General features: G+C 39.2%; 1 protein-coding gene across 1 annotated transcript; it reads right to left on the reverse strand.

Annotated features, from left to right (window-relative positions):
* Window positions 1–159: 159 nt before the first annotated feature.
* Window positions 160–24737, reverse strand: nsd1a (nuclear receptor binding SET domain protein 1a). Its single transcript, XM_081381900.1, has 24 exons — window positions 23926–24737; window positions 22278–23161; window positions 20532–20673; window positions 19446–19618; window positions 17491–19336; window positions 17295–17407; window positions 16641–16827; window positions 16467–16558; window positions 16316–16369; window positions 14081–14129; window positions 13801–13958; window positions 13516–13650; window positions 12802–12925; window positions 12075–12275; window positions 11771–11950; window positions 11497–11653; window positions 11212–11417; window positions 8667–8779; window positions 7997–8266; window positions 5173–5289; window positions 4943–5084; window positions 4755–4861; window positions 4422–4623; window positions 160–3023 (listed from the first exon to the last, which is right to left on the reverse strand). Exons 2-24 carry the CDS (start codon window positions 23142–23144, stop codon window positions 2296–2298), a joined length of 6363 nt encoding a protein of 2120 aa, XP_081238026.1. The 5' UTR covers window positions 23145–23161; window positions 23926–24737; the 3' UTR covers window positions 160–2295.
* Window positions 24738–25157: the final 420 nt, after the last annotated feature.

Consider the following 25157-nt stretch of genomic DNA (forward strand, 5'->3'; position numbering starts at 1 on the left):
ATATATGCAAATAAGTCTTTGACTTTTGATTTTGTCATTTCGACGACATTGTCAGCAATCATTATTGAGCATTTAAAGTTCAGCATTTATAAACTACTCTCTGGTGTGATCCACATATTCCCAATAAGGACAGTTGAAGAAAAAAAAACATGGCAAACTGGTTTCTATTGTAAAATTTTACTTATAATATTTATTATGCACAAGGTACAGTACAAAATCATGGGTCTCTAACATGGCAGCAATCTTTTTGCCCAAATGTCCTCAGGAAACTGTCATCTGCATTTCGTCCTCTTCATGGTATCAAGGGGGTACAGCGCTGAAACACAGCAGCAGATTTAGCAAACATACAAGAAACACAAAAATGAGTGAAAAAGATTATACAAGGTCCATAAATACAGCGACAAAAAGCACGACTTTGAAAGAAACACAGCTAAGAAAACAGAAGTACAAAGGTCGATGATGATGATGATGATGATGATAAAGATTTAAAAAAGCTTTTTAAAAAAGCATCTGCATGATTAGATTGCAAAAAAAGAGCTATAGAACCAGAAATGAGTTAAGGCCTAAAGGCATTGAAACATAATCCATTGGAACATATCTCTGTTTCCAAACATGTTCTGTTAATACAAACATTACTTCATTATATGAGGCAGTTTTTCAATCAGGGATTGTACCTGGTGCACAATGATATTGCAAAAAAAAGGTGCTTTTATCATTTTTGAGAATAAAGTGATGGTGAAAGAAATTTCAATATTTATAATCCTAAATCATACTGTTGCAAAAGTTAAACCATGATATGACTACTGGAAACAAAAATGGGTTCCAGTATGAGAATATCATAAGGGGAAAGACGGCATTTATTTGTCAAAATATGCATTTTTAAGGGTCATTTGCATCCCTCAAACATTAATGCATATATTACAGCTTACTTGAGTTTCAATGGAGGACGACCAAGCAGCCACAATGAACTTCCATAATAATTTTCATCAGCCAGATCTACAGAGAATGTTGAATGAGCTTTTAGCTTGGAATTATTAAATGGCAAAAAAAAAAAAAAAAGTTACGGGCTTCATGAATATAATTGACGCTTTGAGATTTCTCCTGATCTCTGAAAGAGTGCAAAACATTCAGAGGCATCTTTTAAAGTTTACCAGACACATACAAACATGACTAAACAGAGCAGATCATATCCCGCAAATTTGTAACAACGTGTGTGTGTGTGTGTGGGGGGGGGGGATTTCTTTGACATTCAAATCTAAATGGATACCGCAATGAGGCATCTGAAGATTTTTGATCAGTATTTTGAGACAGTGGTAGAACTAGGGGAAGTACAGATAGGCCTCGTGTAACATCCATCTTATCTAAGAAGTACAAGCTCATCTTTCCTAAAAGAATCAAGACTCAAAGACATGGCACAAGCATGGAGAATGAAAGGTGATACAATCACTTCTCTAGACTTAACAAAAAGTTAAAACTAAAAGTTTCTTTAGTTTTGAGAATTTTCTGAGAAGTTAAGAAAAAAATGACAGGTTTCACAAAAACAAATGCAACAAGTGCATGACTGAAATCAAGCAGGGTGCTGGGTATGTCACACTTTGTCCTTCTTTGACAGTAGCACTTTTTTTTTATTCACAAATCAGCTGAAACGATGTACTAGGACTCCTATTACTCATTCTCATGTAGCCACTCAGCGATACTAACAGACAGACCTGAAGAAATCATTTCAAGCACCATGACCCGTGGAGCATAAAGCCTGATGATGTGGCTATGTCATTGTAATCACACAATTAAGGGTCTGCTGCTTTGGGGGGGGTCTGTGTTTTCTTTTTTAGAAATGATCAGACATGTTCTTGAAAAACCAAATTGGTTGGTCAATGAAATGTAATCAAAATCTATGCATGGCAGATTTCGTACGCAAGACACAGCAATATGGTTTGTGGTGCCCCATTTCAACCCCTGTGAGGTCATCCTTCTGTTTAGGATCAGAGAATGTAAACAAGTCGAGGAGGAAAATGTAAAAAAAAAAAAGCACAAAAGAGCACCAGACACTATATACCAACAAAAGGACTGTGAAGCCACAGTCCCACAGCACCAGGTCCAACCCTCTTTATGGACTTTTCCAAGAGGACTTGGGTTAAGAAGGCTTAAGAATGTTGCACATGTCCATCTTTCTCAAAAGTTGCTCTGCATTTAGCTGGGCATCGACAGAAAAAAATGGCAGCTGACTTTCCCTGCAGGTCACCCACTGAGTTTGTGTGTTCGTGAGATGGATGTCTAGCAAAAATGCAGGAGAGCTCACTTTTCTCCTTCAACAGACTCATCCCATGATGATTCCTGGTCATCCTCCTCTACTTCCCCTAAGTCCTCAGTGCCTTCAAAGTCATCATCCACATATTCATACTCCTCCTCAATCTCGCCTCGGACCACCTCCTCTTCACCTTCTTCCTCAAACCCCATCTCTGCGTAGTCTATTTGTTCATCATCATCATCATGATCATCATCATGATCATCATCATCATCATCATCATCATCATCATCATCCACGACCTCAAGGTCTTCATCTTCTCCCTCATCCCCGATCACTCCTTCCACCACCTCGCCTTCATCGCTCATATCTTCCTCCTTGATGTCCTTAGAAGGGGAAGAGGGTGGCAAAACCACATTGTCCACTACCTCGTCTGTGTACGTGTCTCTTTGGGCTTGGAACGCGGGTCTGTTTGGGGCAGGAATGAAGAGCGGAGCAGCAGGCGGTAGGGCAGGCTGGGGTATCCTGCCAGATGCCGCCATATTGGGAAGTGGGGTAAGGATGCGCGCACCGGGCACATACTCTCGAATCTCGCCCGGTTCCAGAGGATCGGGGCCACACGGGTCGTGCTCGCTGCAGGACAGCTTGCCGTCCAGTTTGGATATGAACAGCATTCCCTCACGGTGCTGTTTGCAGTAGGAGTTGGGACACATCTCGCAGTAGGACGCTGCCTCCCTCCCGCACTCGTTACACTGATGCCACGGACACTCCCAACGGCCTAAAAAAAATTCACATGAGGCAGATTCAATCATGATTCAGCTTGAATAAAATCCTGAAAAGCTGATTCAGCCACATTCTCAGATGTAAATTTATAAATAGCTGACTAAATAGCCAGTAGCGGAAGAGTTTTTTCCACTATTTGGCATTACAAAAGCAAGAAAATTCCTTTAAGTGCTAAATTTTTTTTTGAAACATTCAACAGTTTGTAAAAAAAAATATTTTTTTCTGTTTGTTTACAAGACAAAACAAATGTTAAGTCATATTTAAAGGTATAGCGGAGGATTTTTTACTTCCAGGTGGATCACCTATACTATTGGTCCTCCTAATTGTCAATCATTCTGGTGAATCAATCAAACTTTTCAAAAAGTGGAGAGGGCGGGTCTTATCTAAAATTCGGAAAGATCCTCCACTATACCTTTAAACTTTAAACTGCGGCCCAGGGACCCCCGGGGTGCCACAAATAGGTGTGTAGAAAATTAGAAAGAAAAAAAGCATATTTCACTAAATAATATATTTTTAGAGTTCACATTTTTATATATTAAGCATGTTAACAATTTATTAAAACATTTAAATGCTACTGTTTAATACTTCTTTCTAAAGACTGGTCGGAAACCAGGAGATTAATTATGAATATTTTACTCTTGACAGCCATAGCCATAGAAATAAATTAATCTGCATACTACCTCTTTTCACAAACTAGTAATAGCATGCAGAAAATTATTATTTTGTCATTCTGTAACACACAACCATTTGGGGTCAGTAAGATAAAAGTAAAAATAAAATTAAGACTTATATTCCGCAAAGACACATTAAACTGATCAAAAATATCAGTGCTCTATTTCAAATAAATGAATTTACTTTCATTCATCAAAGAATTCTGAAAAATATATTACGGCTTCCACAAAAATATTCAACAGCACAACATTAATAATAAAAAGAAATGTTTCTTGAGCAGCAAATTAGCATATTAGAATGATTTCTGAAGGATCATGTGACACTGAAGACTGGAGTAATGATGCTGAAAATTCATCTTTGCATCACTGTAAATGACATTTTAAAACATATTAAACTAAAAACAGTTATTTTAAAATATAACACAATAATATTGTTTTTACTGTACTATTCAATAAATCCAGCCTGGGTGAGTATAAGAGATTTCTTTCAAGAGCTTACTGACCCCAGACATTTGAACGGTAGTGTAACGTAAAGGATTTCATCTATTTTTCATCACATTTTTCCCCCAAAACATATCAACAAGGAAGAAAAAAGGGAGCCTACCATGAATGAAAAGCATCACGATCAAACTTCAGAGCAAGGTATAATAACATAAGACAATGAAACAAGTTAAACAAGTTAGATACAAGAGGCTCGTGCTGTTTGAAAATGAGTCACTCACCTGCAGGTCTCTTGGACAGATTCAAACAGTCGGCATGATAGACCTTAGGACAGCCGGGCTTCTTACAAGACACAATCTGTCCTCCATCACCACAGTAGAAACATTCATCCTCTCGCTCCTTGGTGACCGCCAACTGACTCTTCCGCTTCACAGCAACCTTCTTCTTCAGTTTCCGTGCCTTGTCGTCAGATGTGGGCTGATTCTGAAGAGAAAGTTGTCACATGGAGTATGATGGAATAGGTAAATAATGAAGTACAACATACAAAAAGTGCTCAACTTTGATCCTGATTATTCCTTTAAAAACAAATTTATAGTAAATGCAGAATGCCATACCTTAGGTCTGACACCAAGGAATCCGCTGCAGTTAGATGCCCCACATTTACACACCGTCTTCCCGTTGCCCAGACACTCCAAATTATAGTTGAAAGTGAGTTCAACACCTGAGAACAGCCGCCAAACCTATTAAATATGCATTCACCCACTTTCTAGTACCATATTATATACTTCAGATTTGAACACACCTGTAGGAATGTCCTCTAACGCAAACAGTCCGACCCTGGTGTCTCCATTCACCGTCCACTTCTGTGTCTCACAGTTTGGCTGGCAGCTGTGGTTCATAAAACGAGCTTGGTTTCCTTTCGGCCCGGCATCTATGATGCGATCCTGCACGTACGTGGAGAACACAGTCCGGTGTCAAGTTAAGAGGAGAACATGTTATCAGGAAGATTGAGAATCGACTCAGGTGACTGACCTTATCCAGTGTGAGCATGTAGAAGTTACAGATGTCGTTTTCCTGTGCGTGTTTGATCCTGGCTCGACACTCCTCTTCGTCAATGACCTCTCCAACATATTCGTTCACAAAAGCTCCCTATTGGTGAAATTATGCAATTAAATGGGGAAGTGAGACATAATGTGCACAAATAATGTAAAAAATATAACAATGATATATACATGCATATTAGTGATGCGCGGATCGCGGTAATACCCGCGGAACTCATTTTACAGTAACACTTTTTTTGAAAACACTCTTTTTAAAACTCAATCTTTTACTTTAGTTTTCAACAACTATGTATATCTCTTCGGGGAAAACCAGGGATCAATCAAGTGCTAGATATGCGATATCTAAAGGCTGTAAAGCTCTGTATATGACTTATAAAGCATATATCCAGCCTTTGCTTGGGTTGAACATATTTAATTTCTTGTGTGTGCTTGGGAAGTTGCAGTGACGGAAACAGTGACATTCCAATTCAAGTTTGAAGGAAGAGTTAGAGAATTAGTATAATTGCAATGTGACAATCGTGTGCAGATGTCTGAATCAGAGAAAATCATAGGTTCGGGTGGATGTTAGGCAGATGATTTATTTTCAACAGCGGATTCGGGTGACGTAAGAGCTGATCCACGTATCTCTAATACATATACACACACATTTATATTTATATAAAAAACAGTTTGGCAACAGTTCTTCTAAACCTAATTGATTGAGAGTGAAGCTTTTCCTTTCTTAAACAAACATCATAGCCATATTCCAGGATGAAAAAGCCAATATTCATCAGGCTCAAAAAGTGAAAGAATGGGCGGGAGGGAGCATGAAGAATCATTTTCACACATGAATATTGGCACCTCTGAGTTCAAACTCATTGAAAGTCTTTGGGATGTGCTAGAGTAGACTTTACAGAGCGCTGGACTATTGCATTGTCAATACAAGATCTTGACCAAAAATTGATGCACCTCTTGATGGAAATAAATGTTGTGATGTTATTTCGAACAAGAGGTGCATAGATTTTTGGTCAATTCCCGACCCCAAAGGCAGGACGACCTTAGCCTAGAAATCTAGACGCACCCTAGCGGCAGCAAAATGTATTTTGCAGCCAGGTCAGTCTAGCAACTCTCCATTGACTTTCGTGCTGGAAAAACCTAAATTGGGTCAGGCCAATCACATCGTGTATAGAGTAGGCGGGGCGGGCTTAACATAATGACGACAGAGTTGCAACGGTTCACTGCTACTTGAAAACAAAGAATGGCTGCTGCTGGCGAACATCTTTCGAATCGGCTTTGGCCGCGACTCTGGAGGACTTGGAGTTAAGTTTTTCTTTGAGAAAAGAGCAGCACTTAAGTCATCGTAGTTTTGCCGGCCAGATTCAAAAGTTGAATCTATCAACTAACGTTAGCTCCACTGTTGGGAAAACGCTCTGGTTACTTGAAGCGCTGTTCTATTGCGTGCAGAGGGAATCTGAAAGACAGCCGTTTATCCCGCCCCTCGGATTGAGTCGTGTCTATGGTGAGTTGCCAGACCTAACATCTTGATGTGGGTCTGGCTTGCAAGGCTAGGATGACCTGTCACTCACATAAGATTTTAAATATATCATATGTCAGTGACAGAGTGCAAGCATATTCCTCTAAAATAATTCTGTATTTTCAGCTTCAGAATCATGAATATTTTGATTCTGGAGTTACCAATGTCCTGTGCATTGGGTTACCAGCACCAAGTCCAAACCTATTCATTTACACCAACAATGTAATATGCCGTTTCACTTGGATATACAGGGCCGGTGCTAGCCATTTGGGTGCCCTAGGCACAAATGCTTGGTGGTACCCCCCCTCCCTCCCCCTCGCGACACGAATGGACCAATTCTACAAATAAATAAATCTCCAGTTAACTGACAGAGCATTCATTTCGTTCGTTTTTTAAATAAGATACTAGCGCTGAAATGTGTTTTTTTAAATCAAGTGCTCGTTGCCGCCGCGATCAGTGGCACTATGGATACAGAGTTTTCTCGCGTGGCTCGCGCACACACCGCACTGTTTTCACTCGACGCGCGCTTCAATCGCAACGCAACGGATTGAAGCGCGCGTCGAGTGAAAACAACTTGCGAATATAGCCTAATCGTTTTGATGAGAGAAAAAAAAACTATACGAGAAAAAAAAAACCTATACAAGAGCGGATTTGAACCCACACCCTCTGACACGGCTGGCGAAAGCTCTACCACTGGACCATTGAGATACACGTTAATGTTGATGGCGGATCTATATATTGTGACTGACAACATGTATTAGGCTACATCTCATTAAACGACAAATTAAACCCCATGTAACCTACTATTTAAATCGATTGCTGGACATCGTAATGTTATTTGCGTCCATCGTCATTGAATTTTGAAATCAGATAGAGCCGGCCAGAGCGCTGCATAATAAGTAGCCATGCCGGCTTATTCAGTGGAAATACACACCGACAATGACACGCCCCTACTGCGTGCTAGAATCTCCGAAAAACAAGCCGATTTCAAAATCAAAATGTACGCTTTTAAATATACCAATACTGCTATCTCAAACATACAGAGGCTTGTAAAACTAACAGATTCTGCAAAAAAACGAAAATCACCACCAAAAAAAAAAAAAAAAACGCTTCTTTTTTTTCACGACCCAGATTTTTTGGTGCCCCCCCAAGCACTTGGTGCCCTACGCGCAGTGCGTGATGTGCGTGTGCGGAGCGCCGGCCCTGTGGATATACATCACAATAGGGAAGAAAAGACAATCGCAACTTAATTTTTTTTCAAAAGCAAGTAAAAAATGCCCACCTTCTTGATGTCAGACACACTGCGTAAACCCCACCCACGTGACAGTGTCCTGAAGATCTCCACCTCGGTGTATTGCCGTTTGGTGAAGCTCTGGTTCTGACAACTCTCCCCTGCTGGACACACTTGAGGATGACACTCATACAACAGCATGCGATTGATGCACTCCGAGTCGATGCCGCACGGGTTCTCGTCTGAACCTTTGCAGTTGCAGCGTGGTATCTCTGACTGATCTGCTGTGATTATTTGCACCTTCCCTATTGGTCTGTTCACCTGAGCGAAAATTCGATCAGTGTACATGAGATCAGTTTTACTATCTGAGAGGGGAGTATTATACATTTTATTAACACAAAACATGTCTTAAAGGAATAGTTCACTCTCACCTTTATGCCATTCAAATGTTTTTTTTTTTTTTTTTTTACATTCAACACAAAAAGAGAATTTGAGTAATAAGGACTTGAGTAAAATGTTCCTTTTTGTCATCAAGAAACTGTTGCTTTATGGAAAAGAGCTACAAATATAGTTCTTTAAAAAAGTCTAATTTTGTGTTCCAAAGACAAAAATAACAGCATTTGGGTTAGAAACGACATAAAAGTGAGTAAATAATCAAAACTTTGATTAAATAATAAGTTTTGTTAACAAATGATTTAATTTAATTCATTATTGTCATTACCTTAATATGTTTGTATGGAGGAGGTTTCTTGTCGTTCTTCCTGTCTTCTTGAAGCTGTCTCATCTCTTTCTCTGCTAGCAGTTCCCTGAATCTTTCGGCTGCTTCATTTAAAGCTAAGAAAAAGAAAAAAGAAAATTCTTTAAACCAATTTTCTCTCAATATCGAAAGAATACATATTTTAAATCAATCATAACATTAACTAAAATGACTCCTAATGTTCACTCAAAAAAAGCAAATTTAGAAAAGCATTCTGACTCTGTCTAAAATTAACCATTTTTGAGGGGCGGCTCTTTCAAGGCATGTCAATAAATGGCCACTGTTATGATTGGCTAACATCAATGCATAGGAAAAAGTATCCAAACAAACATATAATCCTCCGATACAATCCGGAACACATTAAAAATAAAGCATCCACAGAGACGCAAACAAGCTGTTTAAACAGGACTTGTCGAAGCAAACATTCTTTTACTCTTCCCTTTGTCCTGTTGTCGATAGACTCGAGCGCATAGAGTACATCAGAAATTGAATGGGAATCTGTATCCACCTTATTTTTCACGCAAGAGTGGGTGGGGCCATTTGTAAATTTAATGTGTCTTGCTTCTGGTCTCATCCACTTCCAGTTATTTTTTGCTGTACAAAAAATCTTGTAATGCTGCTTGATACTGCAATTCACAGAAAATAGCTTACTTCTGCTTTGAAAAATAAGGAGGATATTATATCCAGTGTAGACAGTGTCAGTGATTATAATGGGTTATATTTGCTTTTGGCCCGACGCTTGCATCCGGTGTAGACTGATGTCAGCCTTTAAGCATCTGAATTCCTGTGGGCGGGGCCTATTGTGCAATGATTTAAAACGATTTGTCGATGTCTTGCTTTAGAGGCAGTCATATGCAGATTTATTTGCCTGTGTGATGTCTCAGAGATACCACAAAATTACCATCAAAACAAGCTGCTTTTGGAGCTTGATTACATAAATGTTTTTTTTTTAAATAATGGAAGACGTTGAAACTTGCTGTTTTATTGGTACAAAGACCTCTTATTGTCAAAAGATCAAGGAATTGATTAGATTTCTCATGTCATGACCCCTTTAAAATATAATCAACTGGCATCCTCAACACGATATGGTAGCATACAACTTCTATAGTGACTTCAACTTTTATGTTTTCCAACTAGGGCTGTCACTTTTGTGAAAAAATCCTGTTCGATTTTTGAGACATATGTGTTCATTGAATTGATTGTAAAATCGATTTTCCATGTCTGAAGTTGTTTCCATTTTAAACGCCAAATATGGGCAAATCCACGGACAACTAACAGGCATTAGGACGAATGCATTAGGACGCGCACAAGTCAGCAATATTCCTGTTGATTTATTGGAGTGAAGTTTCGTGCACAATGACAAACAGGAGTGCAACATTCTCGAAAAACAATAAGCAGAGTGGACTGCCATAACATCAACGAAAAGAGCAAAATTTGAAATGTATAATTTAAAAAAAAAACTATATATATTGATCAAAATATATGAAATATTACTATCATTGGGGTGAAATAATTTTTTTTTTTTTTTTTGACAGTTTTGTTTCCTGACTCATGTGGAAGGGAAGGCAGAACGTCCTCGGTTAAGTTACTTGCGTAACCTCGGTTCCCTGAGAGATAAGGGAACGAGTATTGCGTTGCAAACGCTATGAGAAAACTAATTTTATCGAGAAAAGAACGGCCAATATGTAAAGCAGAAACAGCCTGGCCAGCGGCGCAGTATGCACGATCCGCGAGTGCTGAAGACGCTCTGCACGGCTTTTTTGGGGCGACCGCTTCTTCCAGTGGCGGGAGCTTCACATATCCTTTTTCCTCAGCGCCGTCAACAGATAGAGCATTAAACTGTACGTACACACCGCCGCCGACTTGAGCTGCAAAGAAGCTCTGTCAAAAAGTACAGGAAAGCTTGACGCTTGTCCGCTCTGAATAGTGAGTGCGCGCGCGCGGCCGGGGCTCACTCACTCGCGCTCTCTCTCTCTCTCTCTCTCTCTTTGCTCGGAGGCAGAAGAGCGCGTGCGCGCTTACAATTTTATTATTTTGGTATATGAACATTCACCCGCCACTGTGGCGGATAGCCTTTTGAGATATACTCGCCAAACGGAAAATCTACCCGCATTTGGCGCTTGGCGGGTGTTAATTTCGGACCCTGAAAAGACCGTTAAAATCGATTCCCTATTTTCGTTTTCGAAACTTGTGTTGGTTAGTCTGATTGATTGTGCAATCGATTTTCGAACGTAAAGTGACAAACACTTTTGAAATCAGTCAAATATCATAAGATAATAAGACCGATTTCTTCCACATTACAAAAGGATCCACGTCAAGCTTTTGTCCAAACCAATGTCATCATGTCATATATCTATTATTGGTCCAAAATCCCTCTCCACATAGCTTTATTTTAGTCATCAAATATGTTCTGACTGGTTGTGATGGTGTGGAATCATTAGCATTAGCACTCAAAACATGTGATTTAATTAGGACACTGTGTTAGATAACTGCTAGAACGTAAAACTACCTTTCTTATAGATGGCATCTGTACCCTTTCCCATTTTTTCCTTATTGTTGGCATCCCCTTCCATGTAGGGAAAACAGCGAGCCTGATATGTCCACACATAGTCTTTGGAGCCAAAGAAGTGTACAGGAAACTCCCCCACCTCATGCCTCATACGGTGGATGTTCTCAGGAACGTTTTTCGGTTGAGTCACTTCAGCAGGCCACCACCTGGCACAAATGCATCAGTAAATATCATCAATTTTGCACTATAATTTTTTGAGGAAAAATTAGTGAAACACACACAAACCTGTAGCGGCCCACTTTCACCCACAGAATGTCCTTGTAATGGGGTTTCTTTCCTGCTCGACAGTCGTTACAAAACCAGCTTCCCTGGGGCATGTCAATGTTCAGACACTCACGGTGAAAGGCAGCAGGGCAAGATTCACAGCAAAGCAGACTTCCTCCTAAAGAAGTAAGGGCCCATTTTTTGACCGTTTAATCACCAGCCAGGTAAATATTGTAAGTCTTGTTAAGCACCACTGATAGAATAGTGAGAGAATAGTTAAGAGTGATGTACGTACCTTCAGAACACACAAAACACCAGCTGACATTAATGTGTTCATGGTTTTTGCACCCTTTGCGTGGAGTGAAGTGATTGGGGCACAGGAAGCTGTTATTGGCCAACGGAACGCTGCCAGCAGCCATACAGTAGTCATTGGCATGGTAGGCCACAGGGCAGCGCACACAGCGGGTCAAACGGCCTGTGAGATCAGCAAGTTATGATCACTAACACATCCTTTTGTTATATTTGAAACAACAGATTTTTATTTCTTTAAGTCAGTGAGTTCTTAATCTTTGCATATGTAATAGCTGAATGATGGGCACCTTTGGAGATACCAGGGTTGGCGGGGTTGGTGATGTAGCAGGACAGACAGACGTGGAGGGAGCAGCGGAAGCCGCGGTTCTGAGCGATGGTGGGGGAATGTTTTAGTATGCATTCCATGTGATAAAACTTTCCACACACAGGGATCATACACCTCCTGACCTCCTTGTCAGGCTTTTTACACACAAAACATGTGTGCACACCTACGGGAAGGAAAGACACAGACATGCAAATCAGGATGTTACAACTCTTAAAGTCACTATGAAATCAAAATTGACAATTCTCATTTTTCTTTACAGAATACTGCAGTATTTATTTATTTGTTTATCCGTGCACATCTTTTTTTTTTTATTCATGCGCCCTCGTAAATCTTTAATCGAAATAAGTTCCCCTCCCTCTTGCAGCAACATCTCTTCTCTGATGACGTCTTTACTAGCGTGAGGGTGGGACAACCTCTCAGATCACAGCAATAGCAAACCACAAACATCCAATCAAATCCCGATGGTCAAAACCAAGTCCCACCCTACATTTTTGCTGGTTTCACTCAGGCATATGTCACAATAGGGAAGAAAAAAACTATGGCAACTTCCGTTTCATGCTGACTTTAATGTGTTTAATGTGATTTTTGAGGACTGACTGCCTCATGAATCGATCGCAATCTCATAATCTGAAGGAGTAGATTTTGGAACTGACACAAGATAGATCCTGTGTTAAGTGCTGGTCACTCACCCGTCTTACACTCTTGGCAGATAAACCGGCCTTTAGGTGTCTCCGTGAGGCCAATGCACTGCAGATGGAAGGCACCACAGCACTGCCCCTCACAGAGGAGCAGTTCACCTGTCTTCTCACATACCTACACCATATAGTCCCAAAAGTTTTACACTGAACAGCTATGATCATTTTTTAAGCTATACACTACCATTCAAAAGTCTGGGGATGGTAAGAGCTTTTAAAATGTTTTTATGCTCACCAAGGCTGCATTTATTTGATATTATATTTAAAAAATACAGTATAAACAGTAACATTATTAAATTTTAAAATTAGTAATTTATTAAAGTTGTAAACTGCATTTTCAGCAGCCATTGCTCCAGTCTTCATTGTCATGATACTCAAGAAATCATTCTCATATGCTGATTTGGTGATCACAAATATGGTGTCTTTTGTGAGGATCTTTGATGAACAGAAAGGTATAGGCCTGGTTTCAAAGACAGGGCTTAGATTAAGCCAGGATTAGGTCTTAGTTTAATTAGCACATTTAAGTAACTTTTATAAATGTTGCCTAGAAAAAAAACCTTACTTGTGTGCATCAAACTTTTGCATGGTAGTGTGCATCAATATATGACCAAGTTCCTAAAGCAAAAGGGCTAAAAGAGGGCAAATTATATTGCTTAAATCTAATATTATTATTTGCATTTAACATTTGGTAATATCTAAAAAATTTACCTGGCAAACATTCTCCTTCAACGACGCACCTCCACCTCTCTCCCCTGATTTTCTATTGGTCAACAGTCCTGAGAAGTCACCTGACAAAGAATCTCTGCTTGAAAAAGCACTGTCATTGAGTCCTGCTCCAAAAACCTGAAAATTAAACACAAAAACAGTTATATATCTCTATAAATAGAGTTGACGAATCTAAAACATGGGGAAAATGTAAAAGAAGGTTTGGAATGACACGAGGGCGAGTACATTTTGACATCATGTTAATTTTAGGCTTATAATAATAATAACCTCAGAGATCAGGGAGTCCTCGCCATCGGTGTGTGGCTCCTTTGCCTGAGGCTTTGCCGGACTACACTGCTCTCCTTCAAGCTGGTTCTGGCAGACAGTGGGTGTGTCCGGCTGGATTGGGGACAATGTTCTTATCTCATCCTCTCTTTGTGCAGCCGCTGAGGATGGAAATAAATTTCATTGCAATTTTTTTTTTAAATACAATGGTGGATCACTTATAATATTCTCAATAAAATACAACAAATACACAGCAGAATATAGTCACGCATGAAAAACAAACCTGATACAACACAAGGGCTTGATGCCGTAGGTTCAGGCTCTTCTTGTTTCTGTAAAAACATCAGTATCATTGCTTGTCAGATTGTCTAAATCAGTGGTTCCCAACCTTTTTTTGTCTGAGACCCCCTTTTCCCCAAGAAAATATTTTATGGCCCCCCTTCACATTTAATGATATTATTGCTCTTGTAAACTTGCAGCAAGGATGACAGAATATGTTGTTTTCAAGCAAACGGTATGTTTACTATAACCAGATATGTTTATGCACAAATAATAGCCTATAATATTGAAAATACAATAACAAAAACATCAGTAGGCACTTTGTAATTTAAAAACGTAAGCCTAGGAGTAGCCTATAAAGTGGCCCTATTTAAAAATGCAATAACAAAAATATTCACACTGGAGTGTAGGTAAAAAAAAAAAAAAAAAAAAAAAAAAAAGTATATAGGCTATTACTAAATGACTGCTGTCTGGGACCTCAATACTTGCATGTTATTTGTGAGGCTTTATCAATGTGAGGCTTTATTTTTGACGCTTTTGGCGCTATAACGAGCGATAATAAACTTGCGTTTATAATAATGCGTCTTTCGGAAGAACATTGTAGCCGGAACTACTTCTCTCTGTGTACGTCTATGACGAGTCACGCAGGTACTGGGCTACTCCGCAGCGGCAGCGATCCGAACCAGTGTGAAATAGTCCCAATGTAAACACTTATTATAGGTGTACCATAGTGGTTCAGGATAAGACAAAAACACGGATTGGAAAATGGATTCATGATGAACTCGCTCATAATATACATTTTGTAAATTTTGAACAGAAAAAAGTTAAGGACTTGTAGGCTATTTAATGCTCATTGCTCAAAACTATTCAAAATACGACGCGACCCCCCACAGAGCTCGCTGAGGCCCCCTTGTGGGCCGCGACCCCCCTGTTGGGAACCACTGGTCTAAATTACTTTTTATAATATTACTATTTAAAAATGGTTAAATTACTTTTTGAAACATTACATTTACATTAGTAATTTAAAAATAAATGTAATTTAGATTGAATGCCTATATTACTATTAAAAACATTCGGTTTAAATGGAAAGTTCACCCAAAATTGAAAATTCTGTCATAAATCACTCACCCTCATGTCGTTCTCAAAACGCAAATTTTCATTTATATTTGGAACACAAATGAAGATATTTTTCTGTCCCTCTGTTAACAGCTACACAACTACCACTTTGACTCCTTAAAAAGTTCATAAAGAGATCGTAAAATTAATCCAGATGAATCAAGCGGTTTAGTCAAAATTTTCTGAAAAGTCACGGTCGCTTCATATGATGAACAGATTGAATCTAGGCTTTTATTCACACATAAACATTTATCAACACACATCAGTTGTGGTAAACGGAAGCTCAAGCATGTTCGCTTGACGTGCGAGAACCAATTAGGTTCATTCTTGTGTGTTGCACAGGACATTTAAGCTTCGGCAAGGACAAATGAGGATAGTTCTCGTGCGTCAAGCAGATTCGGTTGAGCTTCTGTTTATGCTTGCTGATCAATGTTTAAATGTGAATAAAAGCCTAAATAAAATCTGTTCATCATATAACGTGATTGAGTCTCTTCAGAGAATTTGGACTAAACCGGTCAATTCATATAGATTATAGATTCATAGATTTTAGTTTTAGATTGTTGTTATTATTAATGCTACTATTACTATTCTTACTATTATATATATTATCATATAAGACTATATTATCATATTTTCCTCATCCTCCAGTTATTATTTTTACTATTATTGTCATCGTCATCATTATTATTGTCATCAATATGTTTTTTAAATTTATTATTATTTATTTATTTATTTATTTATAATACATCTGTTGTACATCTGTAAGATGTTCCTCTGATACTTCCACTCACACACCCAGTTACACTTGCGCACACACACACACCATGTTGGCTGTTGTTATGTATGTTTTGTTGGCCTTGGTGTTTTTTGTTGTATCTGTCACCTGTAAGAATTTGTTTGCATAAAAAAAAAAAAAAAAAAAAAAAATTATATATATATATATATATATATATATATATATATATATATATATATATATAAAATCTTTTTTTTTTTTAAAGATCTTCATTTGTGTTCCAAAGATGAACAAAAGTCTTATGTGTTTAGAAACAACATGAGGGTGAGTAATTACTGACAGACTTTTCATTTTTGGAACCCTTTAAAGCCCATCCCAAAACATTACCTGCAAATCTTTGACACCTGAGTCGTCTTGGCTGTTATCGTGTTGTTTACTCTCCTTATTTGGCAGAGATAAAAGAAAAACAATGCAAAAGACCCCAAAATATGTAATAATTTTTCACGAATCATACGGAGACCACAAATTCAGAACTCACCCCTTTCTTTGGGACCTTTACAGAATCCCCCTCAAAGGTGCAGTCTAGAATTTTATGCACAGGCTTACGTGGCCTCTTTCTATCTGAGGATGCTGCAAGAGCAATATAAAGTATGTTTATACATAGAGCAGAGATAAAAAGTGAAGTAAGGCGTCTTAAACTACACATTCTTACCAGATTTCTTCTCAGACGACTCTCTATCTAACGTTGTGCCTTCACAGGATGGCGATAACGGTAAAGGAGGAGCGAGACCATCTGGCTGTTGTTTCTGCTCATCTGGTGTGGCCTGCTCAGAGGGTTTTTCAGGTTCGATCTGTTCTGATGCAGGCTGTGCAGCATTAGTGTTGGTGATCCAAGATCCCTTCAGGAAAGGTATGAAATAACATTATTCATATACAGCAATACAGTTTGCACACTTCAGGAATACCTCACCCAAAAAATTTTTATGCCATCACTTGGATTTTTTTTTTTTTTTTTTTTTTAATTTTCATCATTTTTCATTTGATATTTTAAATTGCACCCTACCCATCTCCCTAACTCTCAAATCTCATTTGCAAACTTGGCACCTCGGGTTGCAGGTTGCATTTTTGAGGCTTGATAGCTATTGTATCCATTTATTTGAACCATATTAAAACCTCTAAAAATATTTTTTTTGTGTCTGTGGAAAAAGTAAAATATCATTTTAAATTACATGAGGGCGAGTATGATGACACAACATTCATTTTTGGGTGAACTATCCCTTTAAATACCAAAAACAGATCAATGTATGTAGGTTCAAGTCCATTGGGTCAACAGAAAACAGTGTAAAGTGTTGAAGAATTAGCTTACCGTTTTACAGGATTCAGGGATTTTCTTTGTTTTCTTCTTTGTGGAAAATATTTGATCATATTCCTCACTCCATTCAATCAGCCTCTTGCTTGGTTTTCTCAGTCTTTTGTTTTCTGAGAACAGAATAATTCACTGAATTTAACGTAAAAGATTTATGAGATTTTTTACTTTTGAGACTTAATATTTCAGGATTTACCTGAAGCATCTTTTTTATCAGGGCTATCAGAATGAGCAGTTTCTTGAAGACTGTCTTTGAAGACTCCATTTATCTCTGTGGACACCTTCACTACATCTTGATTCAAACAAACCAATTCGTTTTTTGGCTTGGTGCTTTTCCCAATGCCAGACTGAAACGTCTGCCATCGCTTTTTAGGAGCGACCTTGGAGATGGTGCCCTTGCCACAGACATCAGGAACAGCATCATTGTGAGAGTTGGAAAGTTCCCCTAATTGAGGCAAACCCTTTTCAAGTGTATCCAAACCTACTGATGAGTTCTGCTTCTTTAGTGGAGATCCTAAACTGTTCCCATCATCGTGTTTTTGCGTCTCTTTTTTCACCACTGATTTTGGCTTGGCCTTGCTCTGTTTTGAGCTGTTTGGCGTTGACGTCTTTCCCTGCTGACTGTTCTGATCCGCAACCGCCTTCCAGTCCTTTTCACAAAGCACCTCATTCGTTGAGTCTTCTCCGGGTGGGATGAGAGAAGGTTCTTCCCTGATGAGAGAGGATGGAGATGTGGGAGGGAGAGTTAAAGGTTTCCCTTCCTTCTCCCGGCTATCGTGCATGTCCTTCAGGAGCATTAGGAAAGTGCTGAATTTGTAGTTTGAATCCGCACGGAGCGAGGGTTCTCCTGAACTGCATTCCTCTTTGACAAGAGACCTGAAAGAAAGCTCCTTCATATCCTGGAGAGCATCCATGGGAGAGACAGAGGGAGACGGGAAGGACGAAGATGATGTGTCCGAGAACATGCTCTCGTTTTTAATTTTTGTGGAATTGAGGGAGGATTCAGTCACCTCTGACTTGGGTCCTTTATGTTGAGGTCCATTATGAGCACCATTTTTCTCATTTCGGATTCGGGTAAACTTAATAAGAGTTGGGTTTGGGGGTGTGTGGGAGATGGAGGCATCTGTGGACTCTTCACTGGCCTCCGTTTTTACCTCCCATTGTTGTTTTAACAACTCAGAACGGTCAATGGGGGACGAGCACTTGAAAATCTCTGAGCATTCATCGCCAGCACATGGTGAGCGAGACTTTGGCTCCTGACTTAAGTCTTTCTCCTCGGTTTCTTCGCTGGCGGCAAGTGCTCTAGACATTAAGCCACTGCTGGCAGGCAAATAGAAGGAGTGCATGGCGAAAGACCCATCTGACGACCCTGGGGAACTGCTTTCCTTCTGTTTGGAGTTCGTAGCCCTAAGTGTTTTTTCTTTGGGCGTTGACTTCTTTAGCTTACTGTTTGTTGTGCATTTTATACTAGACTCTGTTTTCTTCACCGGCTTGTTCGCAATGGCTTTTTTCGTCTTTTTACTTGGCTGTACTTTTCTAGGTTTAGTGCTTGATTCTTTTGCCACCTCTACCTGCAGTAATTCCTCTGAGCGTTTGGGGCACAGAATCCTCGGGACAGAGTCAATATCTGAATACGGACTATCTAGGAGGTCTGATTTGTGCCGTTCAGCAGCTGTGGAAGGTTTGTAGCTGTCCAATGATGGGTTTGATTTTGATTTAGATGATAAAGAGCACTCATTTAGTTTCACAAGAGATTTTACAGTTGAGCTATTCTTTTTAGTTGCTTTCTTTTTGCTTCCAGTGACAGGTTTTCCTCGGTTCTTAACGGATGCATCAAGTCCATTGGACAAAAGTGAGCTTGATGATGTGGACTGTCTATTAGACGTTGGACAAGTGGGACTTTTCGGTGCCTTTTCTTCTGTAATAGGCATGTGCACACCACGAATTAAAGACAATGAAGGTTCACTATTTAACCATTTGGTCAGTGCTGCCTCTGCCTCCGAGACACTAGCTTTCCATGATGACATTAGACGCTTGGGAACCTGTAGAACAAACAAAACTTGTAAACTTTCTATCAAAAGCATTGATGTCATTTAATGATATTCATTCATTGTTCAAAATATAATAGCATAAAAAGTTGCAACACTTTACCGTGTATTTGTAATCTTTGTCCTTCTGTCTTCCTCTCCGTCTCAAAACCGGGAGTTTTTCAAACTGATAGCCTCCTTCAAAAGGAAAAGTGGCTTTTGCCGGAACCCAAGCTTGATCTATGATCTCCCCAAACATCCTGACAAAATAGAGGCGGCATGGCCGACGACTGGGATCTGCAAGAACATGTCATCATTCTGTGACAATATGACAACAATGGGTTCTGAGAAAAGTTAACCTAGAAGATGTTTTGGTTTCAGCGGTAATAATGCTAAATATTCTGTTGCATGCCAATTTGAAATATAAATTAGTACATAACCATTTACTTTCTTGAACAGTGGAAATAAAAAAACATTTACACTTTTTATTGACTATCTTACAACATACTTGTGGAATAAATTCTATTGTTTTAATGATATAGACAAATGGTCTGCAGAAAGTCAAAATTAAAGGATAAAAAGTGCTAATACTTTATTTTAATGTGACGCACACATTACATGTACTTACTGTAGTAATAACAGTAAATAATGCATAATTATAAGTAACTAAACCTAAAGGCCCGGGTATTCTTAACTTTCCCCTTTCCGCTCTGTCTTCAAAGTATACTCCTTTGGCAGTGAGTGCGGAAAGACACGTTCGACGCATGCGTACTATCTAGTGGACTTTGTTTTCAAATGTTCAAGTCACTCGCATATGAGCTGTTGTACATGCATCGTCCGTGCAGACACAAAAATTAGGCTGCATGCGGACAATGTGTGCGGACCCTCCTGATGATGAAAATGAAATGATGTCACATGGACAATGCAAGGACCGTCTCGAAATGTGGAGGGACGAAATATACTTTGGGCTTAAACCAAAGTAAACTTATCCCTATAGTAAGAGCATGTAGTTAATTCATATTACTCTGTACTTATTTGTGTTATTACACTGGAACAACTTTTCAAAATAAAGAGTAAACAAAAACAACACATATATCATGTCAATAACATGTCCCGTCATCACAATGTCACATCAGATGAAAGGATATAAACAAATTAGGCATCCACTATGAATAGTCTTACAAAAGGATATCATTACAAAATAAAGCACCTTTCATTTTGGTGTGGACTTCAATCTGTGGGTCAGTGGTTACATGACAGGGCCACCAGGGTCTGCGGTTGAATTTGGCCCACACAACATCTCCATCAGAGTACTTTACACCAGGGACCTGCTTCTTCTTTGGGCTGTTGGACTTTGGGTTAAAATAAAAAAATACAAATTTCAATCATCACTCATTAAACATCAATCACATGAGACAAGACTGCTTAAATTGTTTGTTTAGGCTACTCTTTTAGCATTTCCGATACTCTCACCTTTGAAAAAGAGCAGTTTGTGGGTGACAACTTAACTGCAACCCACAAGAATGAGTAAAATACAGGTCTAGTGTATACTCGGCCTTTGTCCTTACTGTGACAAAGATCGTGGCCAAATAAAGTTAAAAAAAGAAATATCAGCCAACAAGCACTTGGAGTACACCTCTGCTTCGCTGGAAAAAAATGAAGTTGAACTACTAGTCAACAATTCAATGCAATTTTGTGGTTCAGCTTAAGGGAAGGTAATACAAATGACTTCTGTCTATGACAACTTGCAATTTAAAAACAACTGGGCAATACAACTATAAATAAACATACCTCAGCCTACAAGTAGCAAATGTGTTGCTGATGTCAAGTTATATATAGTCAATATAGAATTGCAAAAATAATTAATAATAATTGCAAAAAATAGTTTTCAAACAAGTTACCTACACACTCCTGAACCTTCACTGTGTGCTACTGGTCAAAAATTCACACTATTGGTTCAGCCGATGTTGCAGTGGCAAAGCAATGTTTGACAGAGCCATTGTCAACACTTTTAAACATTTTAATGATAGACTAACAAATTAGATAATTCAATTGTTGAAATTATCGGCAATAGCCTGTTACTGTGGTTAATTGACAGAAGTTTTTCTGCCTGGTGTCAGTTTAAAAATGTTTTGCGATTTGTTATACTGCACTTTGGGTTTTTCAATGTCAATTTTTTTTTGTCAATTATAAACTAATTTTATTTTGGTTTAATAACAACAGCACTCAAGCTGCCCCACACATTTGTGTAAAACATGATTTGAGATGATCTTAAGAAATGTCATATTTCTTTGAATTTAATGTTTATTTCAAGGTTTAAATATAATTTTGAATCAATTTTTTTTGTGTGGTTTCAGACCTTTGGATCCCACTATGTGTGCATGAATATGTATAAATATACACTGCATATATTTTAGGGGTGCACCAAAATTGCGGCTATTCAATGTCCACAAACTCGTAAATGTAGAGAAGGGCATTTTGCTAAATATCTTCACTACATGTTCATTTTATTTTGACTAGTGATGTCTTCATTATTTAATATATGTTTGAATAAATCTGTCATGAAATAGGTTATTACAGTTTACTGCCGTTTAACTGTTTATATTTCACCAAGAACCTGAGAAGCAATTCTGTTATAACTGCCTAATGTGCAATTTAAATGTGTTTTAAAAACTGAGTTTTAGCTATTTGAACGTTGATTATTAAATAACTTTGATTAATTAATTGATTCATTATTTTCGGCTTCGGCTGCATCCTGAATTTTCGGTTTTGGCCTAGGATTTTCATTTCGGTGCATCCCTTTGGTGCATATATTTATAAATGGATTTCCTTTAACTAAACAACAGCATGATCTTAAGTGGAAACTCTTTAACAAAATATCTCTGTTGTACACCTGTTAGGGCAAAACCACAATCAAGACAACAAAACAAGTCAGCTGAATATAAAAATATCTTACAGGATTTGAATGGGAGTCACTAGGTGAATTTGGTCTTTTAGAGAGACCAGAGTTAAATATTGAAGCGCTGTTCCCAGTGCTGGGTAGATCACAGTCACTGTCTGAATAATCATCCATACTATCAAAATCCTCCATCATGACCTCAACAGGCAAATGCGAGGGACTAGCAGGAGGGTCAGACTTCACTGTATTTTTAGCAACAAGGTTACAACTTCCATGTTTGTTTGTACTTAGGTCCAGCCTGTGGCTGCTTTGAGACTTTGTATTTGCCAGATTTCGTTTCTGGCATTTCTTTGACGCGTCTTTAAACTTTGCCACCGCTTCTACCCCACCATCCTCGTCATTATCCTTGCTGTCCCCACTGTCAAACAGTGTTGACTCAAAATGCAAAAATCCATTTGGGATGGATGGAAAGTGTTCCAAGCTATCAGAGCTTACTGGTGAGAAACCATTTTTGTCCAAATCCTGAATAGTAGTCCTGTCAGTGTTTCCTTGCGAATTGGACGTGTGGTAAAGGCCTATTTCAAACTCACTGCCACCGATGGGATTGTGCATGAGCAGTTTATTTCGCCCGTGAAAATCCTTGTCCTGCAAACTCATGTCCGCATGGTTCACCATAGTGGTCAGGTCCTGAAGTCTCCTCAGCGGGCTGTAGTTGGAGGTGGATTCTCTCTGATTGTACGCGAACGGCGATGCGGAGAGCTTGTAGCCAGAGTTCAAGAAATGCATGGCAGACCCCTGGTCCCCCTGTCGCTTTGTGCTCTGGTGTCCACAGGAGCTGATGCGGCTATCAAGTGCCTTGGACTCCTGTGGATTGCCACGACACTCCGAGCCATCCCTGCCAGCCACTTTGTAGGACTGATTCATGTTGTCATGGCTCCATTCTGCAACAAAATAAACAGGAAAAAGCTTTTAGAAGATGTTTTTAAGTTAAATGACCCGTAGAATTATAACTCTGGGTTTTCTGAACTTCTAAGCGGTTTGTCGCAACTGGCTGCAGAACCCTATTGAGTTGTGCATTAAAACACCAAACGAGATGATTCCACATTAATGACATTTCTTAAAAGCAAAAACACTGTAATATTGCAAAACACCAGCAAGCACATGCAATATCCCTGCTGAAAATACAGCTGAAGCTGTTAGCTGGAGCGAGTTGGAAGACCACCTCAGACCAGCAATAAACCAGATGCCAGTTTAAGGCGGTCAAGATGGTTTACTGGAGCATGGTAGCCGGTCGACCTGCTACTGACAATCTTACACCGTATAGAAACCAGCTATCGTGTTCCAAAACACAGCTAGCATCTTAAAGTGGATTTTGTAACAGGGTCGCTACTCGGGTTTAAGCCGAAACCCTAGTAGGCCGTCTCCCGTCTTGTCAAGAATCCATCAAGACAAAGATAAGAAAGCTTGAAAAACTCAACATGAATCGCTATGTCGAAGACACTTTGATATGCCCATACTGGACTGTTTAAAGATGACCTCTGCCGCGAATTCAGTGTGAAAACGCTGGTAAAGTATGTATGTTACATTATCATCATGTGCATCAACAGTTCCCATACAGCCGTACAGCAGTAAAGTCACCCACGACGGTAAGATAAAAAACGCAACAAATACAGAAAGAACAGGAGAGAAATCGCCGGTTTCTTACCATTTACGACTCGGTCACGACAAAATCACTGGAAAGCCCTTCAAATTCGAGCATGTAGCGTTACTTTTGGTCAATTTGTGAAAGCGGATCTGCAAAATCCCAGCAGCATTTGCACCAGTAGGCCCGGCCTCGGCGGCACTCATTTCTATCCAACATCAAAAATGGAGATGAATAAATAAACGAGACAGAAACTGAGCGCCTGTCACTTTCCCCCGAAGCACCACGTCAATACATCGAAAGCACGTTTTTCAGCGGCCACGATTTCTATTGAAATACATGATTGTTTGCCCCGCTCGCCGAGTGCCCCTGGTTGTATGTGTGTGTGTGTGTGTGTGTGTGTTAAAACAAGCCCTGACTGACTGCCTGTGTATGTGTGTGTGCTGGTGAGAGCGACCAATCGGCACAGCACACCCAACCCCCAGTCAGTATACATTCACATCCACTTAACCCGATTCACTATTTCCCTGGTACATCTCTCTCACACGAAGTAAATGCATGTGGACAACGTGCAAGCAAACGCAAGTTCAACTTTGTCCAAAACGCGTCATGCATACAGTCACAGTCGAAGCGGTGCTTGTTGGGTGCATGAAACGATACAACAGTGAGCATTTGCTTTTTAACCCTCACGCCATTTGTTTCCTTGAGCTAACAAAGGCGTAACTTCCTCCATTTTAGAGAGACGGTCCGTGCTTTGCCAGGTAGCCGAGCACACGAAGTTATATGAGGAGAAAACACAATTTATTAGTCTCGATTAAAATACACAAGCTCCAGCATGCTTCATTTTCTAAGTTTTCTTAGCGCATTTTGTGGGTGGTTGGAAATTAGGCCATGCCACGCATAAGTGTAATATGTCAGACAGTTATGGCAAGCGGATTTAACATGTACCTTACTTTGTAACTATTGTTGCCTTCACCAGCTAGCGGACATTTCTTACTTCCCACTTCTGAAGTCATGATTATGAGCTCATCATTTTGATTATGAGCTCACCAAATTTTGAATTGAGAGGGCGTATGTTTGCAATTTTTTAACTAGGAAACTATAATAATTCCAATAGAGCATGAAGGCAGCATTACGGCCTTTTTATGTTATAACTTATTTTTATTGTTATTAGCCTATAGTTATTAGTCTATGCTCCAACTGTATGCATTCTTACTAGTAACATTTTTAATTACTATAAATTAGCCAGGCTGACATATGGCAAGTAAATAGTGAGATAAGAAATATTACCTCGA

Source organism: Scardinius erythrophthalmus (assembly GCF_964197995.2).
Source record: "Scardinius erythrophthalmus genome assembly, chromosome: 13".
Lineage (NCBI taxonomy): Eukaryota > Metazoa > Chordata > Actinopteri > Cypriniformes > Leuciscidae > Scardinius > Scardinius erythrophthalmus.